This window comes from Mus musculus, chromosome 7 (assembly GCF_000001635.26).
Source record: "Mus musculus strain C57BL/6J chromosome 7, GRCm38.p6 C57BL/6J".
Taxonomy (NCBI): domain Eukaryota; kingdom Metazoa; phylum Chordata; class Mammalia; order Rodentia; family Muridae; genus Mus; species Mus musculus.
In genome coordinates, this window is record NC_000073.6 from 128185628 (window position 1) to 128208257 (window position 22630).

The 22630-nt window shown below is 48.9% G+C and overlaps 2 protein-coding genes and 1 long non-coding RNA gene across 5 annotated transcripts in view; 1 reads left to right on the plus strand and 2 right to left on the minus strand.

Moving 5' to 3' along the window:
- The window catches only part of Itgad (integrin, alpha D), a 31572-nt gene extending 11695 nt beyond the window's left edge, over positions 1–19877 (plus strand). For all 3 annotated transcript variants that reach the window (XM_006507971.3, XM_006507972.3, NM_001029872.3), the window contains 23 exons: positions 23–176; positions 273–423; positions 604–677; positions 3602–3731; positions 3818–3960; positions 4137–4277; positions 4365–4574; positions 5240–5370; positions 5464–5621; positions 6456–6610; positions 6843–6971; positions 7724–7797; positions 7970–8111; positions 12481–12594; positions 12711–12790; positions 12899–12982; positions 17328–17406; positions 17531–17638; positions 17719–17796; positions 17970–18083; positions 18223–18324; positions 18908–19018; positions 19435–19877. In XM_006507971.3, the coding sequence (XP_006508034.1) occupies positions 23–176; positions 273–423; positions 604–677; positions 3602–3731; positions 3818–3960; positions 4137–4277; positions 4365–4574; positions 5240–5370; positions 5464–5621; positions 6456–6610; positions 6843–6971; positions 7724–7797; positions 7970–8111; positions 12481–12594; positions 12711–12790; positions 12899–12982; positions 17328–17406; positions 17531–17638; positions 17719–17796; positions 17970–18083; positions 18223–18324; positions 18908–19018; positions 19435–19548 (2776 nt within the window). In that variant the 3' untranslated portion in view covers positions 19549–19877. The remainder of the gene's footprint in view (positions 1–22; positions 177–272; positions 424–603; positions 678–3601; positions 3732–3817; positions 3961–4136; positions 4278–4364; positions 4575–5239; positions 5371–5463; positions 5622–6455; positions 6611–6842; positions 6972–7723; positions 7798–7969; positions 8112–12480; positions 12595–12710; positions 12791–12898; positions 12983–17327; positions 17407–17530; positions 17639–17718; positions 17797–17969; positions 18084–18222; positions 18325–18907; positions 19019–19434) is intronic.
- 4931431B13Rik (RIKEN cDNA 4931431B13 gene) lies at positions 6423–17701 on the minus strand. The gene is made up of 3 exons (NR_045183.1): positions 17512–17701; positions 7712–7834; positions 6423–6582 (listed from the first exon to the last, which is right to left on the minus strand). It is a non-coding gene; the product is annotated as an RIKEN cDNA 4931431B13 gene (long non-coding RNA).
- Positions 19808–20739, minus strand: Cox6a2 (cytochrome c oxidase subunit 6A2). The gene is made up of 3 exons (NM_009943.2): positions 20596–20739; positions 20273–20409; positions 19808–20185 (listed from the first exon to the last, which is right to left on the minus strand). Exons 1-3 carry the CDS (start codon positions 20666–20668, stop codon positions 20102–20104), a joined length of 294 nt encoding a protein of 97 aa, NP_034073.2. The 5' UTR covers positions 20669–20739; the 3' UTR covers positions 19808–20101.
- Positions 20740–22630: the final 1891 nt, after the last annotated feature.

The following is a 22630-nucleotide window of genomic DNA, read 5'->3' on the forward strand; positions in this document are numbered from 1 at the left end:
ATTTTTCTTTATTCTCTGACAGGAAAGAGCTATTTCATAGCAAGAATGGGGCCCGAAAAAGTGCCAAGAAGATACTAATTGTCATCACAGATGGGCAGAAATTCAGAGACCCCCTGGAGTATAGACATGTCATCCCTGAAGCAGAGAAAGCTGGGATCATTCGCTATGCTATAGGGGTACAGTCTCTTCCTCCTGGGGTTCACAGATCCTGCCTTCTCCTTACCCAGTGAAGCTCAGGGGGCTTCTACTGTTCAGCAGCCTCTCTGTTGCAGGTGGGAGATGCCTTCCGGGAACCCACTGCCCTACAGGAGCTGAACACCATTGGCTCAGCTCCCTCGCAGGACCACGTGTTCAAGGTGGGCAATTTTGTAGCACTTCGCAGCATCCAGCGGCAAATTCAGGAGAAAATCTTTGCCATTGAAGGTAAGTGGGATCAAGCTCTAGCCTTAGAGCTGAGGGGATTGCTAGCCTGTAGTCCTGATGATCACCATTATTTACAAGTCACCCCAGATTGCTCTATAGAGCTCGGGCCCCAAACTCATTTTCCTTCTGTCTGACTCCTCATGATGTCATCGAGAATCTAAGTGACATGTTTACCCACAGGAACCGAATCAAGGTCAAGTAGTTCCTTTCAGCACGAGATGTCACAAGAAGGTTTCAGCTCAGCTCTCTCAATGGTGGGTGGAATGTGTGCCTGATGAATGGGCATCGATTCTGGGCCTTCTGTGGGCAGGATGGGGCTCAGAGACATATTGTCCTTAAGCTCTCTGATTGATCATTGCCATTCACAATCTGGGGATAAAGAAGACCAGGGCACAGCCGAAGCTCTTTCACGGAACACACATTCTAGTGGGTAGAGGCCACATAGGGAGAATTCGCAGAGGTGCTGGGTATTGGGATAGAAAAACAAAGATGGTCAGATGCACTGAGAGACGAAAAAGGACCAGCCCTGGGAAACTCTCAGAAACGGTTTCTGCAGTTAAAGGGGAAAGCAACGAAAAAGGTGCTGGGGCAGAAGTAAAGCCGTTGTGCATGCAAAGATAAGAAAGATGGCATGGATACAGCAGGAGCAGAGTGAGTGAGTGTGGATACAGCAGGAGCAGAGTGAGTGAGTGTGGATACAGCAGGAGCAGAGTGAGTGAGTGTGGATACAGCAGGAGCAGAGTGAGCGTGGATACAGCAGGAGCAGAGTGAGTGAGCATGGATACAGCAGGAGCAGAGTGAGTGAGCGTGGATACAGCAGGAGCAGAGTGAGTGAGTGTGGATACAGCAGGAGCAGAGTGAGTGAGCGTGGATACAGCAGGAGCAGAGTGAGCGTGGATACAGCAGGAGCAGAGTGAGTGAGCGTGGATACAGCAGGAGCAGAGTGAGTGAGCGTGGATACAGCAGGAGCAGAGTGAATGAGCGTGGATACAGCAGGAGCAGAGTGAGTGAGCGTGGATACAGCAGGAAGCAGAGTGAGTGAGTGTGGATACAGCAGGCGCAGAGTGAGTGAGTGTGGATACAGCAGGAGCAGAGTGAGTGAGCGTGGATACAGCAGGAGCAGAGTGAATGAGCGTGGATACAGCAGGAGCAGAGTGAGTGAGCGTGGATACAGCAGGAGCAGAGTGAGTGTGGATCCAGCACGAGCAGAGTGAGTGAGTGTGGATCCAGCACGAGCAGATTGAGTGTGGATACAGCAGGAGCAGAGTGAGTGAGCGTGGATCCAGCAGGAGCAGAGTGAGTGAGTGTGGATCCAGCAGGAGCAGAGTGAGTGAGCGTGGATCCAGCACGAGCAGAGTGAGCGTGGATACAGCAGGAGCAGAGTGAGTGAGCGTGGATACAGCAGGAGCAGAGTGAGTGAGCGTGGATACAGCAGGAGCAGAGTGAATGAGTGTGGAGTGAGTGAGCGTGGATACAGCAGGAGCAGAGTGAGTGTGGATACAGCAGGAGCAGAGTTGAGTGAGCGTGGATACAGCAGGAGCAGAGTGAGTGAGCGTGGATACAGCAGGAGCAGAGTGAATGAGCGTGGATACAGCAGGAGCAGAGTGAGTGAGCGTGGATACAGCAGGAGCAGAGTGAGTGAGCATGGATACAGCAGGAGCAGAGTGAGTGTGGATACAGCAGGAGCAGAGTGAGTGAGTGTGGATACAGCAGGAGCAGAGTGAGTGTGGATACAGCAGGAGCAGAGTGAGTGAGTGTGGATACAGCAGGAGCAGATTGAGTGTGGATACAGCAGGAGCAGAGTGAGTGAGCGTGGATACAGCAGGAGCAGAGTGAGTGAGTGTGGATACAGCAGGAGCAGAGTGAGTGAGCGTGGATACAGCAGGAGCAGAGTGAGCGTGGATACAGCAGGAGCAGAGTGAGTGAGCGTGGATACAGCAGGAGCAGAGTGAGTGAGCGTGGATACAGCAGGAGCAGAGTTAGTGTTGATACAGCAAGAGCAGAGTGGGTGAGTGTGGATGCATCAGGAGCAGATTGAGTGTGGATACAGCAGGGGCAGAGTGAGTGTGGATGCAGCAGGAGCAGATTGAGTGAGCATGGATACAGCAGGAGCAGAGTGAGTGAGTGTGGATACAGCAGGAGCAGAGTGAGTGAGTGTGGATACAGCAGGAGCAGAGTGAGCGTGGATACAGCAGGAGCAGAGTGAGTGAGCGTGGATACAGCAGGAGCAGAGTGAGTGAGCGTGGATACAGCAGGAGCAGAGTGAGTGAGCGTGGATACAGCAGGAGCAGAGTGAGTGAGCGTGGATACAGCAGGAGCAGAGTGAGTGAGTGTGGATACAGCAGGAGCAAAGTGAGTGTGGATACAGCAGGAGCAGAGTGAGTGTGGATACAGCAGGAGCAGAGTGAGTGAGCGTGGATACAGCAGGAGCAGAGTGAGTGAGTGTGGATACAGCAGGAGCAGAGTGAGCAAAGGGCAGTGAGCAGAGGTAGGAGAGTCTGGACCACACGGACCAGAGAGCTAACAGTGCAGCAACAGAAATTTTCTTCTAATAATTTTGGGCTGAGCAGAGTATGGCAGAAATGAAACCAGGTTGGTTTTGAACTGATCACAGGAATTATGTCAGAGGTGCTTGGAAGGTCATTAAACACTTCTTTCGGTGTTTTTATGTTTCTAAGTTCTCTATAAGCAAAAGTTTAAAGATGTAAGTAAGGAATGCTGGACAGCGTGAGATATTGGTACCCAAGGGCACTGAAGATGGGGCTGACTTTGTCATAGAAGAGCTGAGAGAGGATGAGGGCTGCGGATGAACGTTCCCTACGTTTGGGAACAGAGATAAATGGCCGGGGTTCAACTGGGAAAGGACTCAGGTGACATTCCAAGAGGACTGGTTTTCAGCAGAATGGTACCTACATATTGGGTTTGAGCAGGCCTGATGCTGGGATGGGAGAAAGTAGATCACATGCCAGGAACTGAGGAGGCAGGAGAGGCAGAAGGGAAACAGGGCTGACAAGGGCAAGGGCAATGTATCGAGAGACAGGAGTTAAAGTGCAGACACTGCCGGTGAAAACTAAGGAAGAAAATGATGAGAGGAGTTGGGGACAGGCTTCTCTGGATTAGGACAGCATCCTGCCCCAGCCTGTCCTCGCCTGCTCAGCCCTGGGATCCTTCCCTCCAGGATGGACCAGTTCTGGGGGCTGTGGGAAGCTTCAGCTGGTCTGGAGGTGCCTTCTTGTACCCCTCAAATATGAGATCCACCTTCATCAACATGTCTCAGGAGAACGAGGATATGAGGGACGCTTACCTGGGTAAGAGGCGGCTGTGAGGGGGGGGGGGCAGGATGAGCTGCCTGGAGACAGGTCTGGACCTTGGTGCTGAGGCCTGGACCCCTCAGGTTACTCCACCGCACTGGCCTTTTGGAAGGGGGTCCACAGCCTGATCCTGGGGGCCCCTCGCCACCAGCACACGGGGAAGGTTGTCATCTTTACCCAGGAATCCAGGCACTGGAGGCCCAAGTCTGAAGTCAGAGGGACACAGGTTGGTATGGAAGAAGCCAGAGCGGAGCGTGAGACTGGGCAGTGTGGCCAGGGTGGAGAAGGGGATGGCAGGGCTTGGGGCCTATGGAGGAGGTTGTGATGCTGGGAGAGAGGCAGGACCTGCCCAGAGGGGGCATCTTTAGATGACTTCAGACTTGTGCCTCCCCTCTGCCCCAGATCGGCTCCTACTTTGGGGCATCTCTCTGTTCTGTGGACATGGATAGAGATGGCAGCACTGACCTGGTCCTGATTGGAGTCCCCCATTACTATGAGCACACCCGAGGGGGGCAGGTGTCGGTGTGCCCCATGCCTGGTGTGGTAAGTGGTTAAGGGGCCTGGCTGGTGGCATCTGGGTATGGGTGGAGGTCTGCCCAGGTTGGGTCTGACACTGCCTTTGCTGTGCAGAGGAGCAGGTGGCATTGTGGGACCACCCTCCATGGGGAGCAGGGCCATCCTTGGGGCCGCTTTGGGGCGGCTCTGACAGTGCTAGGGGACGTGAATGGGGACAGTCTGGCGGATGTGGCTATTGGTGCACCCGGAGAGGAGGAGAACAGAGGTGCTGTCTACATATTTCATGGAGCCTCGAGACAGGACATCGCTCCCTCGCCTAGCCAGGTGAGGCCATGTCAGCCTGCTCTAGCTCCTTCTCCCTCTCCATGTCTTGGGTTGGCTGAATTCAGCCCCTGGATTCTGGCAGAGCACGGTTGCTTTTCCCTGTTTCTTTGAAGTCTGTTTCCCTGAGCTAAGTACCAAGCATCCTCGCATCCACACAACCTCCACTGTGTTATGGACAGCTTTCTGAGTAGCAGACTAAGCTTGGACATCAAGGTCTTGAGTCACATCCCTAGCAATAGCAGCCTTCATTTGCTGTGTGTTCTTTGTCTAAATGATTAACAAACATTCCGCAAGCTTTGGTGTTTTGCTCTTTTTGTTTGTTTTTTGTTTTGTTGTTTTGTTTTCCTGTGAAATAAAACTGGCGAGGCCAGTTACTTCCTGTAAAGATAAGTGAGTATATTAAGCACTCCATGTATCAAATATTTTCTGGGTGACTGTACAAGTGATGAACAAATAAATCTATCTTAATCCTGTGGCTGTAGTTCTATGTCATTACTGGTCCCTCAGGACAAGCTGGACTTGTAAGAGGGTCCCCTTCTCTTTTTCTAATCGTCTCCTAAGACCCCTCCCCACTGCTTGCTTTAACTCCAGACTCTCCCTTTATTTTTCCAATCCCTGGATACCATCATCTAATGGTTTTTATTTTCCTTTCCCTTCTTGATCAGCGGGTCACTGGCTCCCAGCTCTTCCTGAGGCTCCAATATTTTGGGCAGTCATTAAGTGGGGGTCAGGACCTTACACAGGATGGCCTGGTGGACCTGGCCGTGGGAGCCCAGGGGCACGTGCTGCTGCTTAGGTGAGAGGTCACCCACCTACCACCCTTGCCCACCCCGTCCACTGTGCTGACCCTTTCTCAGCGTCATGTCTTCACCATTGTTTATATCCCCAGGAGTCTGCCTTTGCTGAAAGTGGGGATCTCCATTAGATTTGCCCCCTCAGAGGTGGCAAAGACTGTGTACCAGTGCTGGGGAAGGACTCCCACTGTCCTCGAAGCTGGAGAGGCCACCGTCTGTCTCACTGTCCGCAAAGGTTCACCTGACCTGTTAGGCGAGTGTTTTCCTAAACGTGGGTCCAGCATCACCCTGTTTGAAGCCTCTAAGGCTATGCTCAGAACAGAGCAAGCCCAGGAACGCACATCTCTCAACCCTTCTTCAATTGCCTGAATCAGGCCCAAGATCTTTTCTTCACCTTCTTCATGCATCTAGGTCTCTGGGCTCCTGTCCAGGAAAACCTGCAGCTGCTTCCTCTCCTCCCTGCCTCAGCCTCTGTCCCTGCTTAAGCTACCACCTCTTTGGTTAGGTCCACCGAGGCAGAGACTCTCTCAGCGGCCCTTACACTTGTTCTTATACCGTCTCACCCACTTTCTGATGAGAAACTAGACTTGATCCCAAAATGTGAGACTAGGCTTCTCACCCAACCCTAACCCCCTTAAGTGGCTTTGTCTTAAGTTATAGAAATCCAAATCCTTTCCTGTAGTTCCATCCCAACTTTGGTCCATCCTTGAATCCTCCACCTCAGTCTACCCCTCCTCCTCCACATGCTTTTGTGAATGTACCAGGCATAACCCTCCCCAAGAGTCTGAGGTCTACCCGACTTTGGGGACATTCTTTTCCCTACACTTCATTCATGGACCATGTGTTTAGCTCCTTTATTAGACTGAGATTCATGAGTCAAGTGACAGTCAGTCTATCTGTCTGTCTATCGGTCATCTATTTATCCATCTTATCTATTGTCTAGCTAACATCTATTATTGTTTCCATGTATATTCCCCAAAATTTGATGCAGCCATGGAAAGTGCTCAACAAGTATAAACAAATAAACATAAATAGGAAGTTCTAGGTTCTAGTTGGTTTTACATTTTTCCTTTCCCCTTTATTTCAGGTGATGTCCAAAGCTCTGTCAGGTATGATCTGGCGTTGGATCCGGGCCGTCTGATTTCTCGTGCCATTTTTGATGAGACGAAGAACTGCACTTTGACCCGAAGGAAGACTCTGGGGCTTGGTGATCACTGCGAAACAATGAAGCTGCTTTTGCCAGTGAGGATTTGGGTTTGGGGAAAGCCAGGGGCTGGAGATTGGTGGGGGAGGAACCAAGACTAGCTCCCTAGTGTGTGACTTTGGAAGAGTGAGGACAGTGAAGCCAGAGAGAACAGGACCCTGAGGACAGCCTGGCTCCGCAGCCTGGATGTGGTGCTGTCTGGAGGCAGAGAAGGAGGAGCCCATGATGGAGAAGACCGATGGTGGTTCTGCAAAGTTCCTTCTTCCTCAGGACTGTGTGGAGGATGCAGTGACCCCTATCATCCTGCGCCTTAACTTATCCCTGGCAGGGGACTCTGCTCCATCCAGGAACCTTCGTCCTGTGCTGGCTGTGGGCTCACAAGACCATGTAACAGCTTCTGTGAGTAGCTTCCAACGAGTCCAGGGAACAGGATCGCTACAGTGTGTCTCCACATGCTTAGCATCCCACAATAGATCCTCATTGTCCACCTCTGGCAACAAATCCAACCCCCCACCCCCAGCTTCTCAGGCCCAGTGTGGCTTGTATCCTTGCGCTTACCCAGCTAGTCCCATTATGTCGGGACATAAACATTCTACACACTGGCTCTCTTCTCTCATGCTTACCTCGGAGCCTTTGTCTGCTGTAATTCTCCTTTGAAAACTATTTCCTTCTCCCTGTCTGAAGTTAAGTGCCAACCTGATCACTCTTGGTGTCTCTCATCTTCCACATTTTCTCCAGCCCCCCAAGTCCGCTATGACGATCCCATTTCAAAGCGATGTCACTAGGGACAAAAATGATCTGCATCTGCACTGGTGACTGTCCTGGACCCCACATTTCTTGAGCACTGTAGCCATATCTAAGTCACCTGAAGTTTTCACTTCTCCAGACTTCCACCCAGTGGAAAACTTGCGTCTATTACTGGCATTTAATGTCTACTGAATAGCTGCTGGGGTGCATATTGATCCAACTAAAGCTTGGTGTGGTGAAGTCAGGATCTTGTGCTGTCATTCTTTCACATTCCAGCCTTCAGCCTCTGTCCATTCCTTGCTAGTGTCTGTGAGAACCACGGGAGGGGAGGCGTGCTAATAGTCCAAGGAGGTCAGAGACTTATACTAGACTTGCATGAAAAAGGAGCAAACCTTTTGTTTCAGTTCCCGTTTGAGAAGAACTGTAAGCAGGAGCTCCTGTGTGAGGGGAACCTGGGCGTCAGCTTCAACTTCTCAGGGTGAGTTTGATCTCCTTCCATGTGATGCCCCGGCTCTCTAAGAAAATGAATTCTGTTGGAATACTATCAGCTCACAGGTCAAGGGTTCTCACCATCTTGCCTCTGCCCCTGATTCAATTTTCAACTTGTCTCCAATGGAGTCACGCCTTTAGGCTTGACCTTCCCTCCTCAGCCTGCAGGTCTTGGAGGTAGGAAGCTCCCCAGAGCTCACTGTGACAGTAACAGTTTGGAATGAGGGTGAGGACAGCTATGGAACCTTAATCAAGTTCTACTACCCAGCAGAGCTATCTTACCGACGGGTGACAAGAGCCCAGGTAAGTCAGTTCCTTGGACTCAACTAGACAGGTAGGGCCTTTTCTGTTCCTGATACCAAAATACCATAGGCTGAATAAGTTATAAAGAGTTATTTTGAAAAGAAATATTAAAAGATAATTATTTTGGCTTATGATTCTGGAAGTACAAACCTAAGAGATGCATCTGGTGGCAGTCTCAAGACAGACTCTCAAGGCAATTCAAGGAATGATATAGCAAAGACGTCTGTGGGGGTTTTCTTTCATCTTCTATCATGGGGTACCACATTAATGACCTTGTATAATGTTAATCACTTCCCAAAGGCTCCACTTTTAAATCTCACAGTCTGGTTAAGTTTCTGCTTTCTTAATATCTCACAATAGGGATTATGTCCACTCACACATAAAAACTTCACACACAAAATCTTGCAACGCTCAGGCGATTTTCAAACCAAAATGCTTCACCCCCGCCCTATAACCTCCTGTCTTGTAAATTCTCCTACCACATATGTGATATTAAATGCCATCATAGATAATAGAAAACTACACAGATAAAGGTATATTAAACCTATGTATCAATTAATAAACAATACTGAGCAAATATCCATCAATTAGTACCTAGTCAAAAGTAGAAAACTACCAGCATTCTCAAAGCACCCCGACTTTCTATCTTTCCCTATCTATAACTCCATTCTCTCTCCTAAGATAATCATATATTTAACTTCCTGTTAGTCATTTCCAGGTGTCTGTAGATTTGTCATCCATGAGTGTGTCCCTAGATCACACTGTTCAGTTTTGCCGGTGCCTAAACTTCATGTGAATGGAAGCATGCTGTGTTTGCTCTTCTGTGCCTTAACCCTTCCCTTCAGCATTGTGAGATCCAGCCATGTTGCCGGATGTAGCTTGTGGTAGCTACCCTGCTGTGTCCAAACACCTGCCAGAAACAACCTAAAAGAGGAAGGCATATTGGCTTCACAGTTTAGAAGGTGTATCTATTAGTCAAGGTTCTTTAAAGAAATGGAACTGATATAATGAATATATATTAAAGGAGAGTGTATTAGACTAGTTTCTAGCATGTTGTACAGGAAGTCCAGCGATGGCTGACTTGGGACATCCAGGAAGACAATATGGGAATTTCAGTCATGAAAGTGATATCTCTGGAGTCTCGATCTGGTGCTAGTGTTCTGGAGGACTCCTTGGAGAGCTGCCGGTCTCCAGTCTGTGCTGGAATTCTGAAAAAGATGGGTTTGGTACAAGCCACAGCAACAGATGGGTGAACATGCTACCTAGTGCTGTGAGGTAATTTCACCAGAGAGCATACTTACGCTCTTAAAGCCAAAAGAAAGTCGGGATTGTTGACCAGTGGCTGCACAGGAAACTTGCCAAAATCATGCAGCCATGAGGTTTACTGTTTTTTGTTTGTTTGTTTGTTTTGCCTTTTTGTCTTTTGTGAACAAAACCCACATCCTGGCTATCACACTTTGGTTAGCCAGAATAGTTAGCAAAGAAGCAAACTACAGGAGCCATAAAACAAAGTCAGCCCATTTAGAGACCTTTCTGGACCCTGAAACTATGGCCTAGGTCTTCAGTGGGTTAGTCCTTTGTTCTGGTTTGGTCAGGTGTGGGGGCTATGTGCTGGGTTTTAAGGTCAGAATGTTGCCTTTAACCTGGCATCAGTGGTACTCAGGTCTCAGGGCCTGTTACACTGGAGTGAGGGCAAGCAGACAAAGAGCAAAGGTTCCTTCTTCAATTTCCTTTTCTGTCAACTACCAGTATAAGTGTGTCCCAGATTTAGGGTGGGACTTCCTACCTCAATCATATTAAGTAAGTCACATCACGGATGTGCCCATCAGCCTGGCATTTAGTTGATTCCATGTGTAATCAAGTTGACAACCAAGATTAGCAGCCATCACAGAAGGCAAGGTCTGTTTGTGGCAGGGGAGGCACAGGGGCTGCAGTGTGGTCTCTGTGGTGTAAGGAACCGGTTTTGCCTCTGCAGTAAAGAAACGGAGCTAAGGCAGGATGCTGCATTCTGCAAGACCCGTTCCAAAGAACCTGTGTCATCCAGCTAGGTTCTATGCCCCCAGCATTCTACGACCCCCCAAACACAGCATCATCCCTGAGGACAAAGTACACAAGCAGATGCCATTCAAACCCTAACACAACAGTAGAGCAGCTTCACTGCTGTGTGGGGCCTCTGTGTGAACATGGCCACAGTTTAGCCTCTGTGTGAACATGGCCACAGTTTAGCCTCTGTATGAACATGGCCACAGTTTAGCCTCTGTATGAACATGGCCACAGTTTAGCCTCTGTATGAACATGGCCACAGTTTAGCCTCTGTATGAACATGGCCACAGTTTAGCCTCTATATGAACATGGCCAGTTTAGCCGTTCTACAGCTGATAGGTGCTTTCCTGATTTGAGACACAATGGATAATATTTTGGAAGGTTTACATCACACATGGATTCTATAACATTTTAGAAGTATTTTTTTAACCCATTTATACTCTGTGAGCAGCACATAAGAGTGCCTGTCTGTCAGACTTTTCAATCATCAATGTGTTCTCGGTCTTTTTTTTTTTTTTTTTTTTTTTTTTTGCAGCTTTTGTTTGGAATATTCTAGAGAGGTTGTGCAACTTTATATATATTTTATGATCCTTTGGGTCTTTCCTTTTGGGATGAGTCTATCTACATATTCTTTTCTGTTCTTTCCTGTATTTAAAAAATTGGCCAGCACAGTGGCACATGCCTTTAATTCTAGTACTCATGAGGCAGAGACAGGAAGATCTCTGTGAGTTTGAAGTCAGTCTAGTCTACATAATGAGTTCCAGGCCAATCAGAGCTACATAGTGAGATCCTGTCTATAAAAAAATGACAAAAAACCCTGGGTGTTGTGGCAATCACCCTTAATGTCAGAACTCTTGGGAGGCAGAGGCAAAAGGATCCCTGTGAGTTTGAGGCTAGCCTGGTCTACATAGTGAGTTCTAGGCCATTCCAGACTACCTAGGGAGACCCATTCTCAAACACTGATTTGGATGGGGCCTTTACAGACTATAATGGTCCTATTTTAGTGATGTGCTAATGATAGTGTTTCAGTCTCTGTACTGTGTCTTTTAGTACTATAAAGGATGTCTTAATTCAACCAGAATTGAGTTTATCGGTCTTTCCCTTTGTTCTTAGTATTTTTGTTTATGAGTCATGTTTAAGAAATACTTCGTCACATCCCAATACCCCAGTGTGTGTCTTCCTACCTGCCCCTTAGACCTCAGGCCCCCCCTCCCCAAGTCCATACTTTCTCCCAGGCTTATACACCAAGAGTCACTGCCCCCCATCCTATAGCCACTGTCTCCTTGTTCCTGCCAACTCCAGCAAGATCTGACTCCAGTCAAGAACTCAGTGACTACAAGGTGTCATGGTCCCAGGCTGACCTTGAACTTTTGAAGTCGAGGGTTACAGACATGTGCTATTAAACCCAATTATGAGGTTCTAGGAATCGACCATGAAACAACTATACAACATCGCCAGCCCAGAAAAGGAGGTTGAGGGCACTCGCTACCAAGATTAATGGCCTGAGCTCAATCTCCAAGACTCTGAGTCTCACGCACACGTGTGGGATATGCTCGTAATAAAAGATTATTTAAATGTAAAAAAGTGTTTCCTAGGGAAGGGATGTAGTTTGGTGTTAGAGAATGCACCTAACATGTATGAGTGGGGTTATAACAAGCTATATTCCCTTTAAAACCCTTTATTGTTTCACTTTTGTACAGACAAGTCTTTTAAAGTACTACTAGAGTCTATTTTAATGCATAAAATAAGGTAGGGATCCAATTTCGTTTTTCTTTCTGTACTTTTGTTTTTCAATATGGGATGATTTTTCTTGGTATCATTTACTGAGAAATGTGTTGTCCCCCGACTGCTCTGCAATGCCACCTCGGTCATATGCCAGTCCTATCTATCTATCTATCTATCTATCTATCTATCTATCTATCTATCTATCTATCTATCTCTATCTGGCTAACTGTGCTGGTTTGGATTAACAATACCTCCCCCTGCCCGCTCCCCCCCTCCCCGCCGCATAGTCCTAAGAGTTGTAACACTTGGTCCTCAGTTGGTGGCACCGTCTGGGAGGTTAGGGGCTGCAACCTTGCTTTTGGCTGTTTGCAGTTTACACCTGCAGCTTCACACTTGCGGTTGAGGTTGTGAGCCCTCAGTTTGTGCTCTGGCCACCATGCCTGCTGTTTTCTGTCAAACCTCCCCGCCATGGTGGACTCATTTCCCTCTCGAACTGTACCAAGTAAACTCTCTATATTTAAGTTGTCTTGCCCATAGGGTTTTTTAGCATAGCCACAGGAAAGCAACTAATGCAATAACTCAAATTCTCCTCTCCTATAAGCAACCTCATCCGTACCCACTACGCCTGGCATGTGAGGCTGAGCCCACGGGCCAGGAGAGCCTGAGGAGCAGCAGCTGTAGCATCAATCACCCCATCTTCCGAGAAGGTGCCAAGGTCGGTGCTGTCTGCCCCTCCCCCCAACCCCCGCGGCCCTGGCCTCAGCACCGGCCTCCCTGACTTTCCCGTGAGCCTCTCCATTTCCATGCCTTCTTTTCTCTCATGTCTCTCAGGCCACCTTCATGATCACATTTGATGTCTCCTACAAGGCCTTCCTGGGAGACAGGTTGCTTCTGAGGGCCAGCGCAAGCAGGTGAGCCCAGGAGAGCTAGGGTATGTCACTCCTACGCCAGTTTTATGTCCCAGCTGGGTATCAGGTTCCTGGATTCCTTCACAGTTGTCTTCCTTTCTTTTTCTCCAGTGAGAATAATAAGCCTGAAACCAGCAAGACTGCCTTCCAGCTGGAGCTTCCGGTGAAGTACACGGTCTATACCGTGATCAGTAGGTAAGAATCCTTAGCTCTAACCTTGCGCCTTTGACCTCCCTCCAAGCCGGGAACCTCTTAGCTGGCTCTTTGTGTAATGGGCTTCAGAATCAGCCTGTTCCATGATGGTGACTGAGGCAGGATCCTTATAAAGAAGAGGTTTTCTTTAGCTCACAGTCGGGAGGGTGACAGTCTAAGCAGCATAGTGCCAAATTTGACCAGAGTCCCCTGGACCACAGATGGCAGAGGGCGTGCCAATGACAGAACGGTGAGCTAGAAGATGATCACACAGCTAGAATAGGGAGGCAAAGCAAAGGGGAGGTTCCAGTCGGGCAACTTCCCCCTAGGTTCTCCCCTCATAAAGGTCTCGCCCCTTCCCAACATGGTCACCTGATGGCCAAACTCCCAACATACAAACCCTCGGAGAACACACTCAAACTGTGTCCAGTCTGGAGCAGCCGCTCAGCTTCCTCCCATGGAAAGTCTTGTGTGGGTTTCCAGCCATATGTCTGTGTGTCTGTGTCTGTGTCTGTGTCTGTGTCTGTCTGTGCCTGTGCCTGTGCCTGTGCCTGTGCCTGTGCCTGTGCCTGTGCCTGTGCCTGTGTCTGTGTCTGTGTCTGTGTCTGTGACTGTGCCTGTGCCTGTGCCTGTGCCTGTGCCTGTGCCTGTGCCTGTGTCTGTGTGTGTGTCTGTGTCTGTGTCTGTCTGTGTCTGTGTCTGTCTGTGTCTGTGTCTGTGTCTGTGTCTGTGTCTGTGTCTGTGTCTGTGTCTGTCTGTGTCTGTGTCTGTGTCTGTGTCTGTGTCTGTGTCCTGTGTCCTGTGGCCTGTGGCCTGTGGCCTGTGGCCTGTGGCCTGTGGCCTGTGTCCTGTGTCCTGTGTCCTGTGTCCTGTGTCCTGTGTCCTGTGTCCTGTGTCCTGTGTCCTGTGGCCTGTGTCCTGTGGCCTGTGCCTGTGCCTGTGCCTGTGCCTGTGCCTGTGCCTGTGCCTGTGCCTGTGCCTGTGCCTGTGCCTGTGCCTGTGCCTGCCTGTGCCTGTGCCTGTGCCTGTGCCTGTGCCTGTGCCTGTGCCTGTGCCTGTGCCTGTGCCTGTCTGTGTCTGTGTCTGTGTCTGTGCCTGTGCCTGTGCCTGTGCCTGTGCCTGTGCCTGTGCCTGTGCCTGTGCCTGTGTCTGTGTCTGTGTCTGTGTCTGTGTCTATGTCTGTGTCTCTATGTGTCTGTTTCTGTGTCTGTGTGAGTCTGAGTCTGAGTCTGAGTCTGAGTCTGTGTCTGTGTGTCTGTGTGTCTGTGTGTCTGTGTCTGTGTCTGTGAGTCTGTGTGTCTGTGTGTCTGTGTGTCTGTGTGTCTGTGTGTCTGTGTGTCTGTGTGTCTGTGTGTCTGTGTGTCTGTGTCTGTGTCTGTGAGTCTGTGTGTCTGTGTGTCTGTGTGTCTGTGTGTCTGTGTGTCTGTGTGTCTGTGTGTCTGTGTGTCTGTGTGTCTGTGTGTCTGTGTCTGTGTCTGTGTCTGTGTCTGGTCTGTGTCTAATCATCTGTAACACACCATGAAAAGCTGTATACTGCTCTGGTATACTGGTCTGCTGGTGGCACATGGCTTTGCCACATTGTTTAACTCTTCTTCTTCCAGTGCTGTCTTCCTTTCCCAGGAAGCTTCCCTCAGTGCTAGATGTGGTATCAGACACTGCGTGAAGCTAGGCTATCGAGGGCAAGACTTTTCTGGGCATTGTGTGCTCAGGAGCCTGACCCAACAGGATAGGTCTGCTCTGCACAGGGGCCAAGCAAGGTCAGAGGAGGGTAGAGCTGGTGGGAGAGTCAGGGCAAAGCTGCTGCTATGGGGTTTGAAGGTGCGTAGGTGAATGCAGGGGCAGGGTAAGCTAGAAGCAAGCAAGGGACTTTCCAGAGTGGACGGTTACTCCGCAGAGTGGAGAGCTGTTGGGACACCATTGAGAGATCCATTTGGTGGGGTTTGTGGCTGTAGCCACTGAGTGCATGGGAGGACTGGAGGGGGATCAAATGTGTCATTTTCAGTGACATGACCCATGGATTGTATGTATGAATTTCCTCTTTCTCCCTAGGAAAACACAGCTTACAGTTAAATATACTATTGTTTTTATTTTAGTGAGGATTGGGAAGAGTTACTTGTTCCTCTTCCTCTTCCTCCTCTTCCTCTTCCTCCTCTTCCTCCTCTTCCTCCTCTTCCTCCTTCCTCCTTCCTCCTCCTCCTCCTCCTCCTCTTCCTCTTCCTCTTCTTCCTCTTCCTCTTCTTCCTCCTCCTCCTCCTCCTCCTCCTCCTCCTCCTCCTCCTCTTCTTCTTCTTCTTCTTCTTCTTCTTCTTCTTCCTCGTAGTAATTTCACTTAATCCTCTGGATAACCACATTGTTATCTCTATTTTTACCAATAAAAAAATTCAAGAGGTTTAATAACCTGCCCCTGTATTCACCAGGTAAGCCACACTGAATGTCTTGTACAAGGCCACCCTGTGTGACAGGGCTGCTTATGTGGTCCAAAGCAAGCAGGAGGGCCCAGGGGCTTCTTCCAGAGAGGGTTTGTGTCCTCTCAAGATGGAGGAAGGCTGAGAGCTCTACTCAGCTTTGAAAAGATGTTTAAGCCTGAGGAGATGGCTCAGAGAGTGAAGCCACTGGCAAGCCTGATGCCCACATGGTAGAGTCAGGGAACATTAAATGTGCACAGTGGCACATGCCTTCCCCCAGATAAACAAATCCATGTAAAATAATTGTTTTTAAAAGGAAAGAGGCTTAGAGCTGGAGATGTTAAAGTAAGAAAAGGGAAGCAGAGACAGAAGAGGTTTGGGAGGCACAGAGGAATCCCAGCTAAGAGAAAACTCCCAACGGTTATAGAGAGCTCATGTGTGGGGGGTGCCGCGACAGCCTTCTGCGGGACTCTAATGAGGTTAAATGACTTATGCTCCAAGTTACTTTGTTGAGTAGGAAGTGGTGGGTCTGAGATGCGAACTTGGGCAATTCTTCAGCAGTGCCTGAGGACTGAACCTGGGGCCTAGAGCTTGCTAAGCAAGTGCCCGGCACAGCCACACCCCCAGTCTCCTCTGTGTTCTTAAATGTCCAGTTGATAGCGTGAAACGGGGCGGGGGGGGGGCTCTGCAGAGGTTTTGGGTGCTGATGAAGCATGTTGGCCCTTCTTAGAGCTCAATTCTTTTTTAAAAAAATCAAAAACAAAAAGCAAGGTCTCACTATGCGGCCCTGGCTGTCCTGGAACTCACTGTGTAGACCAGGCTGGCCCTGAACTCACAGGGATCTGCCTGCCTCTGCCTCCCGAGTGCTGGAACCACTGTGCCTTCCTGCTTAATTCTGCTGAGATCAGAGACATCATCAAGCATTGGGAAGGCGGGGACCACGGCTTAACTTCTGAAATCCCCAGGACTGTCCAAACGCCCCACAAAAAGACTTGTGTGTGTGAAACATTTTACTCATATGAGCAGTGGTATTAGATAATACATTTTCAAAGGTAAATATGTTCTTCGTTATTTAATTTACATTTTTATTTTTGATAATTTCATACATGAGTAATGTATTTACACATCCTACTCCCTCACTCTCTCTCCCCTCCTATTCCTCCTGTGCCCCTCCCACCATCTTTTGTAACATAGCAAATGTCTACTGAAAGCCATGGGTAAGCCAGATGTGTCATAATCTTTGCATCTGGAAGGCAGGTGTAGGAAGATCGCTGTGAATTTAAGGCGTGTCTAGGCTATGACTTGAGCCTATCTCACAAATACAACCAGTAGATAGGAACCTGTCGGCATTTAGGGACCCTCTTGGCTTGAGTTCCTGGGCCAACTCCTTCCATATGTGTTTGCCTGCCCCAACACGACTATATCTGCTTTCATGCCTGCCACCAGAGACAGGGTCACTCCATTTGTCCCAAGTAATCTAGCCTTCCCTTTGTAGAGTCCCATAGGCTTATTTATTCTGGCAGAAGACTTTGTAGGCGTTCCTGAGGCCACCTCCCATCTGATGGACTACCAGCTAGAGGGGGCATACAAGCGCTTTCTCACCACTGGGAAATGGCGATCAATCAGTACAAGGAATGTGCAGATGCTGGGTCTCTGAGTGAAAATCCCTGGAACTCGGTTAAGAACATTTCCTGCCAAAGAAAGCTGGAACAGATCTTTGGGGGCATAAAGAAGTCAGCGCATCAAGGGAAGAGCTGGTAACTCCGGTGCCTGGCAAGGCTCTGTGGGGAGAGGAGTGGAAGCTGGCACCGAGGCTGCAGATGCATTTGAAGACCATCGTTGTTTCCCTGCATCAGCTGCTGGACCCAGTACTGTACAGCGAGCTGGGATTCAAACGGAGATGGCGTCGGAGCGGTTTCTCACTAACATGTCATTCTCTCCAGGCAGGAAGATTCTACCAAGCATTTCAACTTCTCATCTTCCCACGGGGAGAGACAGAAAGAGGCCGAACATCGATATCGTGTGAGAAGCTAGAGAATACGTGTGTTGGTCTCAGCTCAAGATGGAGAAGACTAGAGAACTATGGGTAGGAAATAAATGGGGGTGTTCTAGGGATCATACCAATACCTGGTCTCCACTCCTGCAGGTGAATAACCTGAGTCCATTGACGCTGGCCATCAGCGTTAACTTCTGGGTCCCCATCCTTCTGAATGGTGTGGCCGTGTGGGATGTGACTCTGAGGAGCCCAGCACAGGTACACAGCCCGTAGCAGTTCTCTCTCCAGAATCCCTCTCTATAAGGATGCCATGCTCTGATCACCTCCCCCACTCCTAGGGTGTCTCCTGTGTGTCACAGAGGGAACCTCCTCAACATTCCGACCTTCTGACCCAGATCCAAGGACGCTCTGTGCTGGTGAGAAAAGCCCGTGTGCTGGGGACACGCACGGAATGCACTGATGACTCTGACTGTGTAGTCAGCCTGCGATTGTATATTCTCTACTCAATGCCAGCCTTTGTTTCATCTTTTTGTCTCTTTCTAAGTAAAGGCCCTCCTCCTCCTCAGCTTTATCCCCCTCCTGCCCCCAGGACTGCGCCATCGCCGACTGCCTGCACCTCCGCTGTGACATCCCCTCCTTGGGCACCCTGGATGAGCTTGACTTCATTCTGAAGGGCAACCTCAGCTTCGGCTGGATCAGTCAGGTGCGTGGCCAATAGCAGAAGTCCTCCCCTGGACCATGTGTGCCCGATGGGTCTGGGGCATCCTTGGGTCAGGGCAGTCCTTGAACCCTGAGCTTCCCCAGATCTAATTCCCAGCTCTGCCCCACCCCATCTTTTGCAGACATTGCAGAAAAAGGTGTTGCTCCTGAGTGAGGCTGAAATCACATTCAACACATCTGTGTATTCCCAGCTGCCGGGACAGGAGGCATTTCTGAGAGCCCAGGTAGTGATTGTGGCAGGCAGCTGCCAGGCTGGTGAGAGGGCTCTGAATGTTCTTCAGTCTGTAGTGCTGGCTGCGGATCTGCCAGCCTGGACGGAGGGTAGAGGTTCCTAGACCCTCAGAATGCATGAATGCTTCTGTGGCTCAATGCTTGGAAGCATTCATGGGCATTGGCAAGGGAGGGGGAATAGTAAAGGGGTGTGTTTGTGTGTGTGTGTGTGTGTGTGTGTGTGTGTGTGTGTGAGCACATGTGTGTGCATGTGTGTGGGTGTATATGAGTGTGTGTGTGGACATATGAGTGTGTGCGTGCCTGTGTGTGTATATATGAGTGCGCATATGTACATGTGTATATGACTGTGTGTGTGCATGTGTGCGCACATGCATGCACATGTGTGTGTTTGTGTGTATTGTGTGCCTGTGTGCATGAGTGTTTGTGTGCACATGTGTGTATATGAGTGCGCATATGTGCATATGTATATGACTGTGTGTGTGCGTGTGTGTGTGTTTGTGTGTACTGTGTGCCTGTGTGTATGAGTGTTTGTGTGCATGTGTGAGAAGAATGAGCATTCACTGATTTTCAAATCAGGTGTCAACGATGCTAGAAGAATACGTGGTCTATGAGCCCGTCTTCCTCATGGTGTTCAGCTCAGTGGGAGGTCTGCTGTTACTGGCTCTCATCACTGTGGCGCTGTACAAGGTAAATTGTTTTCACATCATTTTCCTAACACTACTAGTGTTCACTACCAGTTCTGTCGTGCACACCATACGACAGTAAGAACACAGATCGTAGTTGTAGGGCAGGCTTGGCCACATATTCTGTTCCTATCACATTTGCTTGGTCTTTTTCCATCTCTCCTTTTTGAAATAACAATGAAAGTTATATCACAGAATGGCTAAACTGAAGCAGACATGCCATATGTACAAATCTGCCCGACAATGAGCCTGTGGCTTCCTCCCACAACTAAGAGTGTAACGACTGCTTGGCACATGGCCTTTCTCTGTACGTGAGGGCCATTCACATGGCTGCCCTGACACACAGCTGGAAGTTATTTTAGTTCTCTCATCTTCAACTTCCCTCTTACCCAGTTTTTCTGACTTTACTACATTTTATAGCTTGGCTTCTTCAAACGTCAGTATAAAGAGATGCTGGATCTACCATCTGCAGATCCTGACCCAGCCGGCCAGGCAGATTCCAACCATGAGACTCCTCCACATCTCACGTCCTAGGAATCTACTTTCCTGTATATCTCCACAATTACGAGATTGGTTTTGCTTTTGCCTATGAATCTACTGGCATGGGAACAAGTTCTCTTCAGCTCTGGGCTAGCCTGGGAAACTTCCCAGAAATGATGCCCTACCTCCTGAGCTGGGAGATTTTTATGGTTTGCCCATGTGTCAGATTTCAGTGCTGATCCACTTTTTTTGCAAGAGCAGGAATGGGGTCAGCATAAATTTACATATGGATAAGAACTAACACAAGACTGAGTAATATGCTCAATATTCAATGTATTGCTTGTATAAATTTTTAAAAAATAAAATGAAAATGCAGGTGGAAACATCACATTTTCCTTATATAAAAAAAAATAACTGGAACCCAGATACCAACTGCCCAAGAGCCTGCCCAGCCCCTTCCACCATGCTGTTCCCAAAGAGCCAGAGGACACAAAACTTCCACACCTTTATTGAGCTTGGAACTGTCCACTGGAACCTCAGGGGCTCTCAGAGCCGGTGTGCAGAAGGCCAATTTGAAGATTGCTGGCAGAGCGTGTCTGCTGAGACATCAAGGGTGCTCATAACCGGTGGGCAAAGGATTGACGTGGGGATTGTGGAAAAGCGTGTGGTTGCCGTCCCCCCAGGCGAAGGGCTGCAGAGAGAAGGCAGACAGGTCACCCACCACAGTCCCTCCCCGCAATCCCCCTGCATGCTCTCACTCGCTCATCCTCTGGCGTACCTTGGTTCGGATGCGGAGGTGGTGATACGGGATGAACTCTGGGCGCTCGTGGTGGCCAGCGTGCATCCAGCAGTTAAGGGAGCAGAGGGCTACGCCGGGAAGAGCCAGCACAAAGGTCAGGAGGCGCCAGGTGTTGGCTGGAGGAGCAAAGGTGGGGTGTGAGTAGATTCATAGGCAAAAACTATCCCTGGGCCTAGAGGTCTGAAAGATCAGTGCCTGGTAGATCAGGAGAGAGGAGCCAGGAGACAGAAGGAGGGGGAAGCCGGGCAAAGAGAACAGATCGGCTAGGCTACTAAATCAGAGTCAGGCCTGGCCCCACTTACCTCCTGCCCCTCCATGGTCTCCTTTGGCTGCGCTGGCCATGCTCCGGCTCAGGACCTTTAGAGGCAGAGCCATTGTCAAAGGGAGGCTAGGAATGGCACTGTCCTTCTCTGTCTCCTTCACCCAGTCGAGAGGCTCTCCTCCCCTCTCAGAGCCAATCACCTGTTGAGCCCGCACATGGATGGCTATTTTTAGGGGCTTTCTCTATCTAAAGTGGGTCTTGACTGGCAGGAGATCCTCTTCAGGCAGCTGATGCAATGTGCCTTTTATTTTGGCAAGAGAAGATTTAAAGTGATACAAACTTGAAATATGTAAGCTGGAGGATCAGAGTTCAAGGCCACTGTTATCAACTTAATGAGTTTGATCACAGCTTGAACTACCTAAGATCTTGTCTTTAAAACAAATTTTACAGTGGGGTGGGGTGGGGGTGGGAGTGTAGCTCAGTTGGTAGACTGCCTGCAGTGTCTGCCTACCAAGTACCCATAATGTCCTGAGTTCTTTCCCTATTCCTACACAATCTCAGTGTGGTGCACTTATTTATAATGCCAGCCAGCACTTGGGACATGGAGGCAGAAGGGTCAGGAGTTCAAGGCCATCTTGGACTACGTACCAAGGTCAAAGCTATCCTGGGCTACACTGGACTGTCTATCTAAAGATTTATTTGTTTTATATATGTGAGTATACAGTAGCTCTACAGATGGTTGTGAGCCTTCATGTGGTTGTTGTGGATTGAATTTTTAGGACCTTTGCTCGCTCTGGTCAACTCCGATCACTAAGTCCCTGCTTGCTCCAGCCCAAAGCTTCATTTATTATTATACATAAGTACACTGTAGCTGACTTCTAGCACCAGAAGAGGGCATCAGATCTCATTACGGGTGGTTGTGAGCCACCATGTGGTTGCTGAGATTTGAACTCAGGACCTTTGGAAGAGCAGTCAGTGCTCTTAACCACTGAGCCATCTTGCCAGCCCTGGACTGTCTATCTAAATAAATATGTACTAAAGCTATCCTGGGCAACTCTGGACTGTCTATCTAAATAAATATGCACCATTTTTTCACAGTGGCACGGAATGACTTCATTTAATATTCTGTTCTCAATAGCTAGCACAGAGTAGACAAGTAATATGCTTAAAACTAGTTAGGTGCCCATTTAAAAAATTATCTGGGAATTGAATCCCAGGGCTGTGTGCATGCTAATTAAATGTTCCCCCACTGAGCTCAGGCTCGGTTGTTGCTGTGTTTCACTTGGTATTGGTGTGTGCTCATATGTGACACGGATGTGGCGCTCAGAGGACAACTTTATGATGCATACTCTCCTGGGAGCCGAGAGCAGGCCACCAGGCTTGTATAGTGAGCACCTTTGCCCACTGATACATCTAGCCAACCCAAGAAGCTTAAAGGCAAAGGGGGAGAGAAGATTGTAAGAGCCGGAGCTCTGTAGCCCAAGCTATATTCTCAGCCACAGGACTTTCTGTTCTTTCTCTCTGTGATAGGCTCTCACGATGTAGGCTAGGCTGGAATTGAACTCATGACCCTTCTGCATTCGTTCCATAAGTGCTATGGTCTAGGTGTGGATTGTACTGTACTCAGGTTTACAGTCTAACAGGATGCCTCTAGCTCTGAGCAAAGTTTGATGTATCTAATCCACTTATAAAAGGAAAGTAATAAGGGCTCTACACCTATACCTCTCATTTACTTTAAACTTGGGCTAGTAAGATGGCTCAGTAGGTAAGGGTGCTTGCTGGTAAGCCTGACAAACTGTGTTTGATCCCTAAGACCCACAAGGTAAAAGATATTCATGCTTCCAGGCCCCACAAGTAAATAAATGTCATAGAAATGGAATAGTTCCATCTACCCAGGTTCCTCTTTCTGTAATGAATTCTTCCCATAGTCATTTTTGTCCTGTTGGATTTTGGGACTGCTGTGGAAATGTGACTTTAAAATTTCCTGTCACCCCACCTCCATACACAGTTTCCTCTAATCTCCTCCCTATTTAGTTCCATTATGGCTACTGAAGAAAACAGTAAGAGGAACATTT

Bases quoted from the DNA above. Each gene is read 5' to 3' on its own strand.
- Cox6a2 (NM_009943.2), bottom strand. From the start codon at position 20,668: ATGGCTCTGCCTCTAAAGGTCCTGAGCCGGAGCATGGCCAGCGCAGCC. The intron at 20,410-20,595 runs GTAAGTGGGGCC...TTGCTCCTCCAG, and splicing joins AGACCATGGAGGGGCAGGAG to CCAACACCTGGCGCCTCCTG. The intron at 20,186-20,272 runs GTACGCCAGAGG...TTCTCTCTGCAG, and splicing joins ACCTCCGCATCCGAACCAAG to CCCTTCGCCTGGGGGGACGG.